General features: G+C 43.9%; 1 protein-coding gene across 1 annotated transcript; it reads right to left on the bottom strand.

Moving 5' to 3' along the window:
- Positions 1 to 8,968: 8,968 nt before the first annotated feature.
- Positions 8,969 to 16,288, bottom strand: LOC132124130 (dermatan-sulfate epimerase-like protein). The gene is made up of 2 exons (XM_059534968.1): positions 15,757 to 16,288; positions 8,969 to 13,108 (listed from the first exon to the last, which is right to left on the bottom strand). The coding sequence occupies exon 2, from the start codon at positions 12,936 to 12,938 to the stop codon at positions 9,297 to 9,299; it is 3,642 nt and encodes a 1,213-aa protein (XP_059390951.1). The 5' UTR covers positions 12,939 to 13,108; positions 15,757 to 16,288; the 3' UTR covers positions 8,969 to 9,296.
- Between the last annotated feature and the right edge of the window lie 1,614 nt (positions 16,289 to 17,902).

The raw sequence follows: 17,902 nt of genomic DNA, 5'->3' as shown, positions 1-17,902 counted from the left end.
TATTTCATGCTGGAGCTATGCTAATAGTCTCGTGGATTAGCTTCCCTCCAACTCCACGTTACAACTGGCGCCCGAACATTATTACCTGGACCTCGCGTGGGCACGCGAAGAAGGACTAGACCGGACCGGACTGCTTTGAACTTTTCTCCACCGTGGGTGTCCGCGTGAGTGTGTATTTCGCCATCCTCTTCGATGCACGTGTCCCCTTCTGCTAGAGCTAAAGCTACCGTGATTACAGCCGTGAGAACTGATAACTGTGTGAACTTCACGTTGCCTCCCTGCCTGCCGAGTGCATTGGATATGTGTCTGCTGACGGCCTGATAAACACTCGCGAACATAATTTTCTCTCGGGGAGTTGGACTCTGTGAGTTGGACTCTGTGAGTTGGACTCTGTGAGTATTTCGGAGAACCGTGACTATCAAAAAAAAAAAAAAAAAAAAATTGAGTTAAATGTATTTGAAGTTTTGAGTTGCCAATTGTGCTACTGTAGTATCACATTTTCAGTGATTTTCTCATATTGCCAACCTTTTTGGTATTTAATATGTTTGGTGCACGTGTTGTTCATATGCAGTGCTAAGTGTATTCTAGTAGAGCTTTTGTTATTAAGCCTAAGGTCGGGCAGTTATATTACTCTTGATCCTTGACAGCGTTAAAGTTGATTTCATTGTGGGTATTTGACTTTATAAGTGCAGATAATGGCAACTCGCCCAAAAACACAAGCTGGTGATTCTGACTTTGACCCAGACATGGACCTTATATGTTTGACTGGGTACACTGTCCCCCAACGCACTACTGCGGACCTCGAAAACCAAGTTCAGGATCTGCAGTCGGAGGTTGAAAAGCTACGTGAGTGTCTGAACGACTCGCTGGAACTACAGCGAGGCTTACTTAAACGGTGGGATGAAATCCACTCTGCCAGTCCTGGTACTCAGCAACTGAAACCAACCCCCATGGCCACTTCAACCCCATTCACACCTGCTGTTACCAAATCGGGCCCCACATCAGATTCTGGTGCTCAAGGTAATCACTCAGGCTATTTTCTGCAGCCCCCGTCAGTCGAGCTGAGCAACACATCTAGAGTGATCGCTGCTGCATTACATCATGCAAAGCTAGAGCCCCTTGTGTTTGCTGGTGATGGTAAAGTGCCCCCTGAAGACTGGTTGCAGGCTGTCAACACCTACAGAGCTTCACTAAATTTGACAGACATGCAGATACTATACGAGCTGCCACGTTTCCTTGCAAAAGAGCCAGGTAAATGGTTTAAAGCTCTCAGTTCACATGTCACCACATGGGCCAAATTCTGCCAGCTGTTTAAAACTGTTTTTCTGCCATCTGACCGCCAAGAACGTGTCCTGAGAGGCATTCTCGACCGTGTCCAAGCACTGCATGAGCCCCTCCCAACATTCGTAGCTCACATGCTGGGGGAGTTTAATAAATTAAGGAGCCCACCACCTGAACAAGAGCAGATTGAACTGATAAGTAAACACTCTTTGGAAAAATATAGAGTTGCACTGTATGGAGCCCCTATCCCCTCAGTGATGAACTTGTTACTGCGTGCACATGAACTCCATGCGGTCCTGGGGCCAAGTGGACACCAGTCTCCTCCCCCACAGATGAGGAGAAACCAGAATAGTGACCCCATTGCTATAAATGCTCCCGCCCTGGGTTCATGTCTCGCACCTGCCCAACCTGCAACACTGCATCTCAGGTGTCACCACTTCCTGGGTCACCACTTACTGAATTCCTCAACCCCAGCACCTGTGTCTACAGATGTTGGTGTGCAGCGCGTCGAGACAGACAGCTTGTCTTTTGACACACCACCTCCATACAGGCAGTCGGGAAACTTCAGAGGAGGGAGGACATTTCGCAGAGGCAATCCTCCCTCCAGACGTTGACTGAGCCTCATCCACTTGCCTCAATCCCACAAGAACAACACGTCCTATGTCACGTTGAGGACACTGACTCCAAGGCTCCCTGGAATACACCACTGAGAACTAAAGTGAACTTTAATGCTGTGCCTGTGGATGCAACCTTAGACACAGGCGCTTCACTATCTGCGGTGCGCGCAGATCTCATCTGTGTTAATGACTCTTATCCAAGGACAACGCATCAATGGATAGGTCCAACAGTGAGACTTGCCAATAATGATTCATGTACACCTGACGGTGTGACTTGGCTATCTATTGGCTTCATGGGGAAACGCTTCTACCAACGTTTTGCCATAATCCCTAATCTGTCATCCCCTTTCATCCTAGGCATGGATTTCATGATTCGAGCCTCCCTGACCATCCACGTCCCATCCAGAACCGTCTTAATGGAGGACATCCCTTGCCCTGTGGTGGACGAAGATGAGGACTGTATCGATGAATCATTCGCTGCAGGGGGAGCCATCATGTCACTGGACGCCTTGCAAACCAGTCTCGGGTCCAAAGTCGCTGAGGCGAGCCTTGAGGATGGACAGAAAGCAGCGATGCTCAATATCCTCACCCAGTTCGTCGACATGTTTGATGATCATCTGGGGCGCACTTCAATGGCTGAACACCAAATTGACACTGGGGACGCAAAGCCCATAAACCTCCCTCCTTATCGCACCTCTCCAACAAAGAAAAGAATAATTGAAGAACAGGTTGAGCAGATGTTACAAGACAACATTATTGAGCCTTCCACTGGCCCGTGGGCCGCACCTGTCGTTATTGTTAACAGGCCTGGCTCTGACCCAAGATTCTGTGTGGACTATAGAGGCGTCAACCAAGTCACACAAAAAGACTCATACCCTTTACCACGTATTGACGACTCACTTGACTTTCTGGCGAGGGGGCAGTTCATCACAACACTGGACTTAGCACGAGGATACTGGCAGGTGGCAGTTGCAGAAGAGTCACGATCAAAGACAGCCTTTATTTCACACTGTGGTCTCTTTCAATTTCGTGTACTCCCTTTTGGTCTCTGCAATGCCCCAGCTACGTTTCAGAGGCTAATGAACACTGTACTGGCTGGTCTCATTTACAAAACATGTGCGGTGTATCTTGATGATATTGTCGTTGCTTCCCCCACCTTCGAGCAGCACCTGAAGGACCTGAAAGAGGTACTTGAAAGACTCAAAACCGCTGGTCTCTCATTGAAGCTAAAGAAATGTCAGTTCTGTCTGAGTGAACTCACATTCCTCGGCTACCGCATCACACCCTCTGGCATAAAACCTGATGAGGACAAAATACAAGCTGTGACAAAGTTCCAGGCCCCATCCACCGTGAAAAATGTCAGACAGTTCCTCGGACTGACCGGATACTACCGGCGGTTTGTCCCGAACTACGCTCGCCATGCAGAGCCCCTCCATGTACTCACGAGGAAAGATGCTGTCTTCCGCTGGGATGACAAATGTCAAGAATCCATGGAAACTTTGAAAAAGTTCATCACATCTGCACCCGTCCTGAGATTCCCCGACTTCACAAGATCTTTTTTCATTCACACTGACGCTTGTGACCTTGGGCTTGGAGCTGCTCTGATGCAGAAAGACTCAGACGGTCGAGAGGTCGCTGTGGCTTATGCAAGTCGCTCTCTGCACAAAGCAGAAAGGCCATACTCCACCCCAGAAAAAGAGTGTTTGGCTGTGATTTGGGCTCTTGAACATTTTAGACCTTACGTGGAAGGCCTCCATGTAACCATTTTCACCGACCACAACAGCCTCAGGTGGCTCATGTCACGCCCAAACCCCTCGGGCCGGCTGGCTCGCTGGTCACTGCGACTCCAAGACTTTGATTTCTCAATAGTGCACAAGCCCTGCACTCGCAACACTGTGCCAGATGCGCTATCACGCAACCCCCTGCCCCTGACTGACGACGCTCCCATAGACCTGTTGCCCGACTACGCTGTTATCGGCAGTTTGGACCTCCGCGCTCTACCCCCAGTGCTCTTGGCAGATCGCTCGCATTTGAAACAGCTACAGAATGATGACCCAGACATTGGCCAGCTTCTCAGAAATCTAGAGGTGAATCCGCACACTGGCTCAGACATAAACAGCCCCCCAGTTTGTTGTTCATGATAGTCTGCTTTTCTACTCTGACCCGAAAGCCAGATGTGGTTTGCATCCTCTGAAAGAACTGAAGCTTTACGCGCCTACATCAATCCGTGGCACTTTGCTGTCCTATTATCATGACCACCCTACTGCAGGTCATCTCGGTTTTTCAAAGACATTAGCAAGGCTGCGATTAAGATTTTTTTGGCCCAAGATAGCAGCAGATGTCAAGCGATATGTCATGTCCTGCTCAGTGTGTCAGCTCACTAAACCAAGTCAGAAAAGACCGGCTGGTCTCATGGTTCCCATCTCTCCCCAAAAGCCCTGGCAGTACACAGGCGTGGATTTCGTTGGACCATTGCCCCGGACGGCATCTGGTAACTCCCACTTGCTGGTTTTTGTTGACTATTTCTCTAAGTGGATTGAAGTGTGTGCAGTTAAGGAAGCAACAGCGCAGGTGGCAGCAGGAAAATTTGTCAGTGAGGTGTTTGCAAGACATGGTGCCCCAACCTACCTGATCTCCGACAGAGGTTCACCCTTTGTCAGTGAGTTGTTTGAACATGTTGTTTCCACTCTGGGATCTGTACACAGGCTCACCACTGCCTACCACCCTCAAACAAATGCGACTGAACGCGTTAACAGGACTCTCAAAACTGCCATACGTGCCTATGTTGGGGACAAACACACTACATGGGATAAATACCTGTCACAAATCTGCTTTGCTCTGCGTACAGCCCCGCATGACAGCACAAGCCTCAGCCCCTCCATGATGCTTTATGGTCGGGAGCTGGACACCCCACTTGACCTCATAACAAACCCATCCAGTGACGGTGTGGATGATCCTGGTGTGCCGTACCCAGAGACGCTCAGAGCCTCTCTACAGGAAGCTCATGACCACGCAAGAGCGGCTCTTGACCACAGTCACAAAAGACAAAAACACTATTATGACTTGAGACGCCGTCAGGCCTCATATGCTGTTGGTGACCTTGTTAGGGTTAAGACACATCCCAGATCTGACTCACAGTCCAACTTTACTGCTAAACTGGCACCGCTGTTCACAGGCCCACTCCGTGTTAGTCAAAAACTGGGAGAGGTCAACTACAGACTGACTAAGCTGGACACCGGTGTGGATGCTGGGGTCTTTCATGTAGTTAACTTGCAACCTTTCCACACTTGGGACTCTGTTTCCCCCGGCAGGCGTACTGCGGCTGAAGAGCAAACTGAAACTTGGGCTCAGGATGACGATGAGCCCATCACCCAGATTGACAGCCAGGCTCACCTCCCTGCTGCAGACATGTGTTTTGACTCGTATGGTAACACTGACTCTGGTCCAGCGCCAGTCATGGACTTTGACTCTGTGGACCGTTCAGCTATGAGTGTGTCTGACTCAAACCCTGGTAGCACTGACCGTTATGACCTCAGACCGAGACGTCACCCCAGAATCACGTCTGGTTGGTCAGCCAGCAGATGGACAAACGCTTACCATACTGACAGACTTGACCTGTAATAAGCAAGGGTTTGTTATGCAACGCATGTGTTAAAGATTGAAATGCAATGCACCTTTCACAGTTCAGAGTTATGGTACTATTTTTTTTGCATACCTTGTGTTTACATTGTGTATCCTACTTTGGTGGTATAGGTTTTGCTAAAGTTCAAATTTCCTTGCAGTGTTTCTGAAGTCTTTATCTCCTCATTTTTGCTGTGTGGTTCAGGCTTTTATAGGCCACCATTAAAATTTTTTTTTTTTGATTTTGCTAAAAACCATAAAATTGGGATATTGCACTGTACTCATTCACCTGATATGTTTACTAGGTATTTCTCTGTTTTAATTGTACACTCTGTTCATTGATATGTATATCTGTAGGCTAGTCATTGTGTCCTTCTCTGTGTGTAACGGCTAACTTTTCATCAAGTTCATGTATAATGAGGTGTTAAGCGTAGCTTGGCTACTTCTTCATTTGTGTACGGCTGAGGACAGCCTTGTTATTACCAGGGGGGAATATGTAACAGCCAGAGTGTAGCGGAGCATTACCAGTTGACGCCACACGGTGGTGCCTCCTTTTTGTTTTTGTCACTGAGTATCACCTTTAACCCCCGCTCGACTTCCTTGACTCGAGTAATGTGGACGCTGGTGAAAGCTATAGGTCACGTACGTACGTGCAGTGTGGAAATCCCTCCACTTCGTCTCCTGCCTTGCTACTTTATTTCATGCTGGAGCTATGCTAATAGTCTCGTGGATTAGCTTCTCTCCAACTCCACGTTACAATGTCCAGAAGGACCTGAGGATCCAGACCAACACCTTTGTGCTGTTTTACTCTTCTTTTATATTTGTTTATTCACAGTCGTTTTAGTATACCATTTAATCATTTCTAATAATCATTATAATCATTTATACACTCATTTCATTGATTTGTTTATTTATATTACTGTTTTAATACTATTTTTCCATTGTTTAGTCTTATGACTGTGTGGTTTCGAGGGCTGTGTCTTCATGAATAAGAAATGAGAGGGAATGGTGATGGGTTTATGGGATGTTGTTGTGAAGCACTACTGGTTAGATTTGTGTTCGTCAGATGAAGTCTGAGCATTGAAAAATACACAACTAAGACTATTCAATATACTCTGCTCCTGGCTTTTACCGTCATCACTCCGTCTCCTGCTTCTGCTCTTCTCTGGCTTCACACAGTCAGCTCTTGTTGATACCGTTTGGGCTAACAGTCAAGTCTTTGGGTATTAGGCAATTTTGCTGACTAGTTGTTTTGTAACCAGACAAAACGGATGTTTCCGGACAGGATCTGATTGTGTCTGGTGTGCATGCGTGATCTAACAGCTCGGACTGATACGCTGCTGAACGAGAGCAGAAGACAAGGCTGTCTCACACAGAAGTGTGTGCTCAATGCTCCGGTGATCACCAGGGATCTGCACAAACAAGCCAGTCCTAGGAGACGTGATCACATGACACGAGAAAAATACACGAGGGAACAGAAACAGATCCTGCAGGCATATTTTCTTATGTGAAATGAAATGCATGGTTATTGCTGGACCTCCAACTCATGTCTTTCATTGTTGGATAAACTGATTGACCTTTATGGGTTAATTGTCATCTATTAATTGTTAAATGTCATACCCTGAATGAGAGATGAACTCTGAGCTGTTCCAGTGCATTTTATTAGCATGAAAATGTGCTTTTCTTACATAATGTTATTTGTATGTAAAGTGTGATTCTTGCGTACTTACATTTCCAATTCCACAAACTAGTAGCAATCTTCAGATGTCGTGCTATAACTCTGTTTGATGAATTAATCATTTAATCACACAGGTCTGAAATCACTGATGTCAAATCTCATTGGGTTTTGTGTGTCTAATTTTGACATTGCGACAATCAAATGTGTTGGGATGAGGTGTTACTAACTTTATGTGTTCAAGAGAAGACTTACACACTTCTGAGCACCCCATCTCAGCTTCAGATTGAGAACTACACATCTCCATCAAGTCATCTCCTTTCAGACCAATTCTGATTCAGAACGCATCATTTAGAAACAGTATGCATGTTAATACCTTGCTAAGAAGGACATTTTTGACAGAAGTGAACATGATTGCAGCTAAATTACAGCACAAATAAATCCGTGACCATGTGATGAAAGCTTTAAAATATAAAACACTACTATCAGACTCTTTCCATTGTCTGATAAAAAGAGTGTCTTAGTGTAAATGAGAAAGTGGCATGTTTTATATCACATGTAGTATGAAACAATTGTCATTTGTCAAGTTATGCATCTTTATTTAATGTTGAGAAATCAAACCTTAAGAATAGCTCAGAGTCAGAGATGAAGGCCATTGAGACTTAAATCTGTCAGACTGAAGCATTAGACCATCAAGAGTGCGCTTCCCAACAGCGGCGTAACTCACTGCTAAACCACCACAGTACTAGACAAACTAACCAGCTAGTCATGACTGCCCCAAATGTAGAAGCTTTGTCACACATCAGTCCCTAGAACCACGTTGGTTGGAATAGTTGTTAATGACGTTGAGGAAGTGGTGGAGAGATAACTTCTGCTAATTAATCAGTTCAGATTATTGCTGTAATGTAATACTGAACTTTGCATCTGAAGACTGCTTTGCTATGTCTTTTCTTCCTTATGCTTTATTTTGTGGGATTCCTTATCACTCCTAACCCTAACCCACTCCAAACACATACATTTGCCATGCTGTCTGTGAGAGTTTGTTGGAACTATGATTTCAGGAAACACTGAATCACTGAACTATGATGGTAAGGATGGATTGAGAGCTGGCTAACGTTAGCTTTGGGGAAACACACCCCTGGATGCAAAAAGAGCATGACTGTAGACACAGAACACACAACGATAGCAAAAATACCAATGCATGGCTGAAGGGAATTATTATCTTACTAAAACATTCTGTGAACACTTTGTTTCATGCAAAGTGAAATGAAGTGCTTGCTCTCTTTCAAATTACTTGTGTAAACTGACATTCAGGCGATAGTTTAAAATATAATTTCAGCCAAAAAGTCATTTCAGGTCCAAACAATTTGAGTATTCATCTTAATTCGTTATGTCATTTTTAGGACAGCAATCTCATTGATCATCAAACATCTGATTCTGTTGTGGATTTGAACAGTTGATTTTTCATGTAACAGTGAAGTTCTTCAACCGCTGGACTCACGTGTGATTGTATGGAGGCCATATGTAGACACACCATATGTAGATAACTGTGATTACTTCACTGGTGTCATACAACAGGAAACACAGTGTCTAATATAAACAATACTAATGTGAATCGATCTATAAAAGTGTGGGTTGGTACAATGTTTTTTCCAAGAAGTCTCTTCTGCTCAACAAGGATGCATTTATTTGATCATAAATCTTTGATCAGTGTCCTGGAGGGATTGTAGTACAAAATGTTAGACTGGACATGGTGCTGAATCACAGACTGATGTTCCCATTCTTGTGCCTAGTTCAGGGGTGCCAGACTCTGTCCTGGAGGGCTGATGTCCCGCAGAGTTTAGCTCCAAACTGCCTCAACACACCTGCCTGGAGGTTTCTAGTATGTCTAGTAAGAGCTTGATTAGCTGGTTCAGGTGTGTCTAATTGGGGATAGATATAAACCTTGCAGGACGCCGGACCTCCAGGACCCAGTTTGGGCACCCCTGGCCTAGTTTTTTTCATTTCCACTTTGTTTTCAACTCAATGTTGTGCAAAAATACAACACAAATATCAAATGATCAGATACACGAGATCAATGACAACAGCTGGCCTGCAGCTAATTAATCAGTGAACCTTTGATACCCGAGTTGCCTCATCAGGAATCCACACGTGTACTCTATGAGTCTGATATCTCTTCTTGGCATGTTTCTCCTCCATTTGTTGATGTTAGCTGGTGAAATGTCCCCTTCATACATCAAGTTATACAAGTTTGTGGAGGTGGTGAACATGAGCTGATTCAGGGCTGAAGGAGATACAGGGATTCCAAGGAAATAGTGAATCTTCTCAGCTGTCTCTTGAGGATAGTTTACGACATCCTCAAACCTGACTTGAAGATAGGACTCTTCAGATAAGGTAGCTGTGACTCTGAGGACAGCAGCGGTGTGAGCCAGCCACAGATGGGACAATAACAGCACAGGATTGGTCTCTGAACGAGATATGAGCTGCCACAGCTTCCTAAACTCCTCCGCAAACGTGGTCGGACACCTGTCACTAACCATGTCCTGCTTGAAAATAAGAGCTAGATGCTGGGGAATGTTCTTGAGTGAGTAAAGGCTAGGTTTGCTATTATAAAGCATCAGATAAATCCATGCACGAGGGTCCCTGACGACGTAGATAGCTCTCAGGGAAGGTCCGATAACTTCTTGGAGAAAAGGCAGCTTGAGAGCCCAGCTGCCGCTGCAGAGATTGAGAACTACACGGGCGTTAGGATAGTCCAGCGTGTGTCTCCTCAGCTCTTGGACATACTCTACATCCCTGTCGACTCGCACCCGGCCTTTCATCTCAGCCTTGGACTCTCTCCTCCTCAGCCTCCTCCTCTTGTCCTGAGAGAGGCTCAGTCTTTGGGCCGGTTTCAGGCGGCTGGTGTCATGGAGTGGGATGTTCTGCAGGAATAAGTGGGTGTTGTGAACAAGTGAATGCAGCCAGCCCTGAATCATTTTAAAACGCCCACACTGGGCTTCCGAACGCGTCCATTCACAAGCATCTACTAAAGAGTCAAATTCAAACTCTGTTTCGGGTATATCCAAGTGTTCTGTAGGGATGCGCAGGTAGACAAAGTCTGTGTTGTTGTAGAATAGATGCTTAAGGATGTCTGATCCTGAGCCAGGAAGTGTGGTGATCACTACCGTGGGCAGAGGGAGCTGATGCTGGTCATAAAGCCTCATTTGTTTGCTAAGCTCTGGGTCTGTGGTGGCTCCGCGCCACTTCACCTTACACAGGAGCTGATCACAGCTGTTTGAGACGAACAGGAGCTCAGTTATCCACAGCATTAACACCGAAAGCAAAGCATAACGCATCAGTCTGCTAAAGCAAATGTAAAACTTCCGCTGCAGGGTCAAGAAAATAATGGCCACACACAGTATTACCCCAGCAATGACATTCACCGTAACCCCAAAGTCAAAGAGATGATTGTGCAGTTTAGTCTGTTTGGGGACAAGCTGTGTCTCCAAGCCAAAACGCATAACCTGATGTCTGTCTTCCACCTTAGCGTAACCCCCAAAGCCCAGATAGCTGTAACGGGCTACGATGTCTCTGTGATTGGTTACTACAGACACAATTTTCTCAGTGTTATTGATGACAAGAGAAAGTTTTAGTCCATTCTTACTGCTTTCAGTGAACCTACAGTTGGAAACTTTAACGTAAGGTCCGTGCATCACATACACCATCCTACCTACTGAATCTGTGAGAGGGAAGGTGATGTTGATAAACTGTGTCCACCTCTTTTTAAACTCAGCTTCCTGCTCAGCCTCCTGTATTTGTGTATTAGGGCTGCGTCCCTGACTGTCAAACCAAAACATTTTGTAATGAGCATCCCAAACATCCATCAATGCCCCATTGTACCTGTCTGTGAAACTATGGGGCACATATTTAAAGTCAATATCAAGATTGTGAAAGAAAGCACTGACGGCGTTCACTGGTGAGTCGTCTCTTTTCTCAACGTGGTCCACTACCACAAGAGTCTGTGAGTTGAGGAGAAGCAGGGCTCGGTACACACTCTTCAGTCTCATGGCTGGGGAATATGCTGCAGCCGCTTCTCCGCTCACAAACATAGCGTCTCCATGAGCAGAAGCAGCGATCAGCTCTCCCGCCGAGTCTCCGACCCCTGGGTCTGTCCAGCGCAGCCACTTGGCACATTCCCCGAGCTGTCCTTCCCAAGGGACATTACACTGGCTCGTCGGGGAAGGGCTGAACACCAGCACGTTGTTTAGGAAGCTGTATTTGGGGCCATATAATGCCTCAGAAACAAACACTTGTCCATTAGGGGCAAAAGTAAATGAGTTTTGGTCTGGGTGCTCGTGACCAGGGTTAAAGCTGTTCCAGCCATCCACCCATGAGTAAGGTTTAGCATGGACAATGTCAAACACTGCCCGCCCACCCAGTTTACCAGATTTAAATGAGACGAAGGTGTTGCCTTGTGCAACAGATAAACCAGCCCCATAGGTTACCACACCCCAGTTAGAGAAGATGTGCATCTTAGCCTTATTGTGATCATAAGGGGGCTGTGGTGTGAAGTCGGCATTATACCAGATGAACTCTGTGTGAAGCGTCGTCCAGCGCTGGGCAAAGGACTGACCCATGGGACCGTCTTTAGGTCTGTGCTTCCTAATTTGCTGTGCCAGCCAATTACCAGACCCATTTCTTATCACAAATGAATCTAAAAACACTAACTGGCTCTCTGGTCCATAGAACCAGTTATAGTTTGAGTCCCCTATTCCAACCGTTCTCTGAAAGCCCGGAAGCAAAGTGGCATAATAAAACCAATAATGAGTATGCAGCCAGTTGTTCTGTGTGTTGTCTATGCTAAAGTGGCGCTTTGCTAGGAAAACATACTGCGTGATTGACTTTGTTGTGTAGCTCCCGTATGCAACTCCCTCGTCCAGAGAGCCGTCTACAACATGACTTAACAGAAACATTGTCTTCTCCATGTAATTTACAGATACCTGTTTCCAAACCATCGACTGAGTGTCATCGTGTGCACCCACAACTATTGCTCCAGTCAGAATAGCAACTATATTAGTGGTTTGATGGTTTTGAAGAAACTGCTTCCCCCAGCCCCTGTACTTTGACGTCTCGTACAGTGCTTGGGTTTCAGCAGAAATCTTCTTTAAGTACAGTTCTCGGCGCTTCTGATCCAGCAATGAGTAGATGAAGTCAAAAGCAGTAGCAAATCCAGTGAGCGAATGAGCCATCGGAACTTCATCATTAGGTGCGCTGCTTACTTTCCAGTCAGGATACTCTGACATCCGGTCCATGAACTTAATCAGGAACTGCATTGCTGCGGTGTCCTCAGGATACAGGAGGCAGTAGAGAGCCAGAGGAGGGAGGTTGTTTCCATAAATCTCGTTCCACTTGCTGGTGAACTCCTCATGCTTTGTGGGTGGCATGTAGAGCGGGCCTGCGGAGAGCATCGTTAGCACAGCTGTACGGATCACTTTAAAGATGTGGCTGTGAGTCGTAGTTGACCTTTGTCTCAACAGTGGTACATCGTCTTGGTTAAAGTATAAATTAGGGTGAAGATTAGCGGCTTGGAGTTTCCGTAGCTCTGGTGGCCCATTCTCTGTAATCTGGAATTGTCCAAAGTCACTAAAAATATCTTTCCCTGTGGCATTAAAGACATCAGAGTATGAAGCTCCCACTGCTAGAAATAGAGACGCTGCAAATGTAGGCCACCCTATGGACCTCCAAACCACTGGCCACCACATCCTCCCTTTGTTTTTAAGCACTCTTCTTCCCCGATTTAGTCTGGTTTCCCTCTCCCCGCTTTACTTTCTTGTTCAATGCAAATGTTTTTCATGACATAAAAAATGATATTGGGTGCTTATTTCAGTTGTTGTTGACTTGGACTTGGAGTGTTTTCTTAGGCTTCCACAGTCTTATACACTGTTGAAAAATAGAGACAAAATATGAGTGAATTTCCTTTAATTAAACAACATCAAAAATCAATTTGATATTAAAGGGGTTGTGACAGGGATGGGTGATGTGGCCAAAATCATTCATTTGTATATTTAACTATAATAATATAATTGGTAAATAAATTGTTCAATAGAAGACATCTTTATACACAGATAGTCTTTTAAGTATTTCAGGTGAGTTTATCTATCAGTATTCAGGTACAAAATACTAGAGAAATGAAATGAAAAGTGCGTCAAGTTTCTTCTTTTTAAAGTGTGATTTTTTTTCTTTTATTACAAAGTTTGATTAAGATTAAGATTAATGACAGTCAGCATCAGTTTATTCACATATTTATGTGCGGATGACCTAATGCATGGATCCACTGTACAGAAACTATCTAATCATCTCCCTGCTATTTACATTCAGGCTGACTGTGTTTATGTGATTGCTCACAAAGACAAACATTCTAACACATGTTTGTGTGTATTTGGTTGTTTAGGTACACACCTGAGTTAAGCACAACGTGTACTGTATGTGTTCCTCTGGCTCTGTCAAACAGTGTTCTCTTTCACAGCTTAATGCACTTTAAATTAGTTTTTGATATCAAACATGTCCTGCAGTGCTGCTAATCCTAACCAAACAATAAACTGCCTTTTACAACAGTCACATGAACTCTCTATGAATCTGTATGAATGGTCTATAAAGAATGTGAATATTCTGTTTGTTCTGGTTTGTCATTTACAGTGGTGAACTGTTTCAGCTGTTATTTATCTGAGTGGATGCTGAAGCTCAGCAAACTTTGTACTGCTCCTGGCTACAGAAACACATCTCTACTTCCGAAGGATCGATATTAGGAAAGGCTGAGGCTTATTTTAACAAAGTACCTGATCACATCTGTGCAGGATTTTGATTGTTCAGCACATTTCAGTACAGATTGTTTATGAACTATGATGCAGGCCTGGCAAATAAACCATTATTGAATGATGAGACAGTGACAACCAAAAGCAAACCCCTAGCAAGCAGTTTCATTCTAAAGCTTCATCTGCTGGAGTAATGTTTATGGCCTGAGTGTGCTGACTGTTAGCTGTCTAATGCTTAAACAGGTTGCTGTGTTTGTGCTTTTATACAGCGGTATTTCAATATTCGCCATAATTCACCATTTAAAAATGAAGAAAGACATTTGATTTCCTGTTAAAACCACCTCTTTCTTACCACATGGGCTATTTTGATGGCTAATGTCACACAGGTGCTGACTGCGATCAGGTAATATTCTTCACACCTGCTGGCTACAATTAATTGTACATGTATTATTAACAACTTCCTGCATCCACTTTGTAACCATTTCAAGTGTACTCTTCTTAGCTTGTACTGCTAATACACTGTTTCTCTTAAACTATGCCCACTGATCAATGAATATGACTGGACTGCTCACAGAATCACAAAGTGAATCACCGCATGGGATTGAGTTTTTCTCTATTGACAGAGAGCATCACTGACTGACAGCCAAAACCTTCCCAAAAACACCTGATCTGCAGCTGCACACCATTAGTTTTTAGGATATATCATGTTATCTATCACATTAATGTGCATTTCACGCAGGATGGGCAATATCTTGAATTCACTAAGGTGCGTCTGTGTTTGGTTAACAACACACGCTTAATGATTTCAATATATAAGCAAACATGAACTTATATTTGGGATTATTATGTTGCATTACAATTCCAAGTTTACTATGCATCATCTTGCTCATATAAATGCTTGGATTCAATGTATTCATGTATTCAAGTCCAAATGCAGTCAGCGTTATTTCTATGAATAATTTGGGATGTGTGTATTTTATTTTATCTCTTTTTATTAACAAACATCTCGTTCAGTCTCTTAGAGATCTTGGAAACCGTGATGGTTAAAAAGGACACAGAACAGCACAAAATCAGTTTAAAGGTTACGGTATAAACCAATGTTTTAGCTCCTTCATAACCACAGGTAATAACTGTAAATGGCTAATTATTTATGGAATAAAGCATAAATCCATCTTCAGATTCCAGAATGAGCACTTTAATACATGTGTTGAGGATCATGAATGCAACTTTTTCCTAACTTTAAGATAATAATTTACATGCTTAGGATGTTTGTCGTATAAGAAAGTACAGGGAGACTTCAGATAAATGCTGGCTAGTTAGATAACGTTTCCACATTCAAGTCAGGCAATCTAAATATTTAATAGAATGTGTATGAATAGCCATATGGTGGTTTCACATGTTTGAGAGGTCATGAGTAATCCAGTTATCATAGATCACTGCTCCAAACTAGTTTAGGCTCAATGTTATCATGCTATAGCACTACACTACAGTCAGACTCCTGGTGCTCTAACTGTGCTCACTTCATTGTTGACACGTAGCTGGGGTTGTTATTTTTTTGCATTACACTGAAATGTATTTTTCATGTCCCCATTCCTACAAGATGAACCAGGACCATGAAACCATCTTACAGCAGTTTCTATGTGAGCCGATCATTCAGAAGATCACAGAATATACTCTACATCTGAGGGAGTAAAATGGACCTTGATGAAAATAATCTGACCGAGTCATGTCATAACATCAGCTCTCCGTCTGTCAGCAGTGAACTTACATGTGTCCAGTCAAACCCACACAATCATCTGAGGAGGAATGATGTGCAGTGAGCTGTCAGTCACTAATCCATTCATTTGTGTGAGAAACTCGACGCAGTTCTCTGTAATCCACTGAATAGATGTGTCAGGTGATGTGGCGTGGACTGTGAGCGCGCGCGCGTGCGTCTGCTCTGCTCTATCATCATCATCATCATCCACAGCACAGTCGATCCTCCATCAATCTCGAACCCTCCCGATCACAACACACAAACACACACACATCATCATCATCTCCAGGAGAGATGTGTTCCCGCGGGTCGTTTATTCGCCGCGCGCTGCAGACAGATGCAGAAACAGAACGCAAGTCAATGGAAAGTTCGAGTAGAAATGAAGAAAAGGCACAATCCACGACATCTTGAAAAACGGTTAAACGAGTGTGCGTCTAATGATCCTCAGAGATGACATTTAAGAGGTGTGTTTGTCCGCATCCATCCGCTGACGCGTGATTTCAGTGCGTAAAACGCGTCTGATGCTCAACGCGCTGCGTCTGTCTGCGGCTCCGTCGACGACACTGACGTTACCATAGCGACCGCGGAGGGCGCGCGCTCTCTCTCTCTCTCTGCACACACGCACGCACGCAAGCGCACACACACTCGCTCTCTCTCACACACACACACAGACTTCAAACTGAATGATCGGTCTGTCCTTTAAAATTATGTTTGATATAAAACAAAACAACACCTAAATTAAAGAAACAAACAATAAAAAAAAAAAAAAAAATCCTGAGGATTTTAGCTAGCAGGAATTCTCAAGCAGAGATGAATTTGAGGAGCTGAAGGATGAATGGAGAACAGACTCATTGTTTAAGGGACATTAGCCATCATTGTCACACATTTAACTCTGTTTCCACTCCACACTGTCTCCTCAGTCAGATCTGTGATACAGAAGAAGTCAGTGTGGGGACAGAGACATGAAATCAGGAAACCACTAACCAGTATTATACACGAGAGCTTTGTGATAAATGTGTTGCAAAATGTGAAGAATGACTGATCAGTGAAGCTCATCTACAGCCAGCTATTATAAAACACATTAGCATAGTAAAGTCTGTCTGAACACTTTCTGAATCTCATCTCTTGCCTCGTCTTTCCAAACCTGCAAGACTTTCTTACGGTGGCCCAGTAGTGCACAACACAATGACATTAAAAAAGCAAATATAAGCTCACAGCACAACGACATTAAGCCAAAACACAAATTCATTAAGCCACAACACAACGAAATTCTCACAACACAAATTCATTAAGCCACAACACAACGGAAATGCTCCCGACCACTAGGGGGCAGTTGGTCTGCAGAAACGGGCAATAGACTACGTATTTCCTGTGAAATCTCAGGGCAATTAAAAGGTTCCTGTCTTTATTCTGCCGTAGTGTGAGCGCATTACAAGCTGCAAACTTTTATCCATAAACGATGAATATTAAATAATATTTATACATTTTGCTATAATACGACAAATTAAGTATACCACAGCAATATAATTATTTAATGAAGAGTTCCATAGACATCTGTGAGAGTGGTTTACACAGCTATTGCTGTGACCCGTTTTGTGAGGCTCCTCAAAGGTTTTCCACACTTCTCCCTGGATGTAGAAACTCGAAATAAGTGGATTCAGATTAGTAATGTAAGATTTAAGGATTTCAACATCACTTCTGATACTTCAGTCTGCAGGCGCCTCTTCAAGAATGACAACAGCATGCGAATCTACACTAGCTAAGATCTAAACCTTTATTACTATATTAACGAGCACAATGTAGGCCTATTGTGAATTTTTTAATTGTCATTATTTATTTTTTGTCGCTGTGGTTGCCTGTTTGTTTAAAAACCTCTTCCGTGGATCAAGGCAATACGTGTTAATAGATGATTAACCCAAAAATAGAAAAATACAGCTGTCATCATATACTCAACATTATGCCGCTGTAAACCCATGTGGCTTGCTTTGTTCATTGGCATACAGAAATGTTGTAAATAATGTTACCGTCAGTCAGCTATCTAGATAGACCCCACAGAATAAATTCAGAACAGTTTAGAATGACACGAGGGAGAATAAGCTAAAACCCCAGCTAAAATCTTTTTACAGACCTACCTTTTTTCCACTTGTATGTCAATAGA

The sequence above is a fragment of the Carassius carassius genome, chromosome 42 (assembly GCF_963082965.1).
Source record: "Carassius carassius chromosome 42, fCarCar2.1, whole genome shotgun sequence".
Classification (NCBI taxonomy): domain Eukaryota; kingdom Metazoa; phylum Chordata; class Actinopteri; order Cypriniformes; family Cyprinidae; genus Carassius; species Carassius carassius.
Note: the sequence above shows the minus strand (reverse complement) of the source record. Positions and strands in the feature narration are given on the sequence as shown.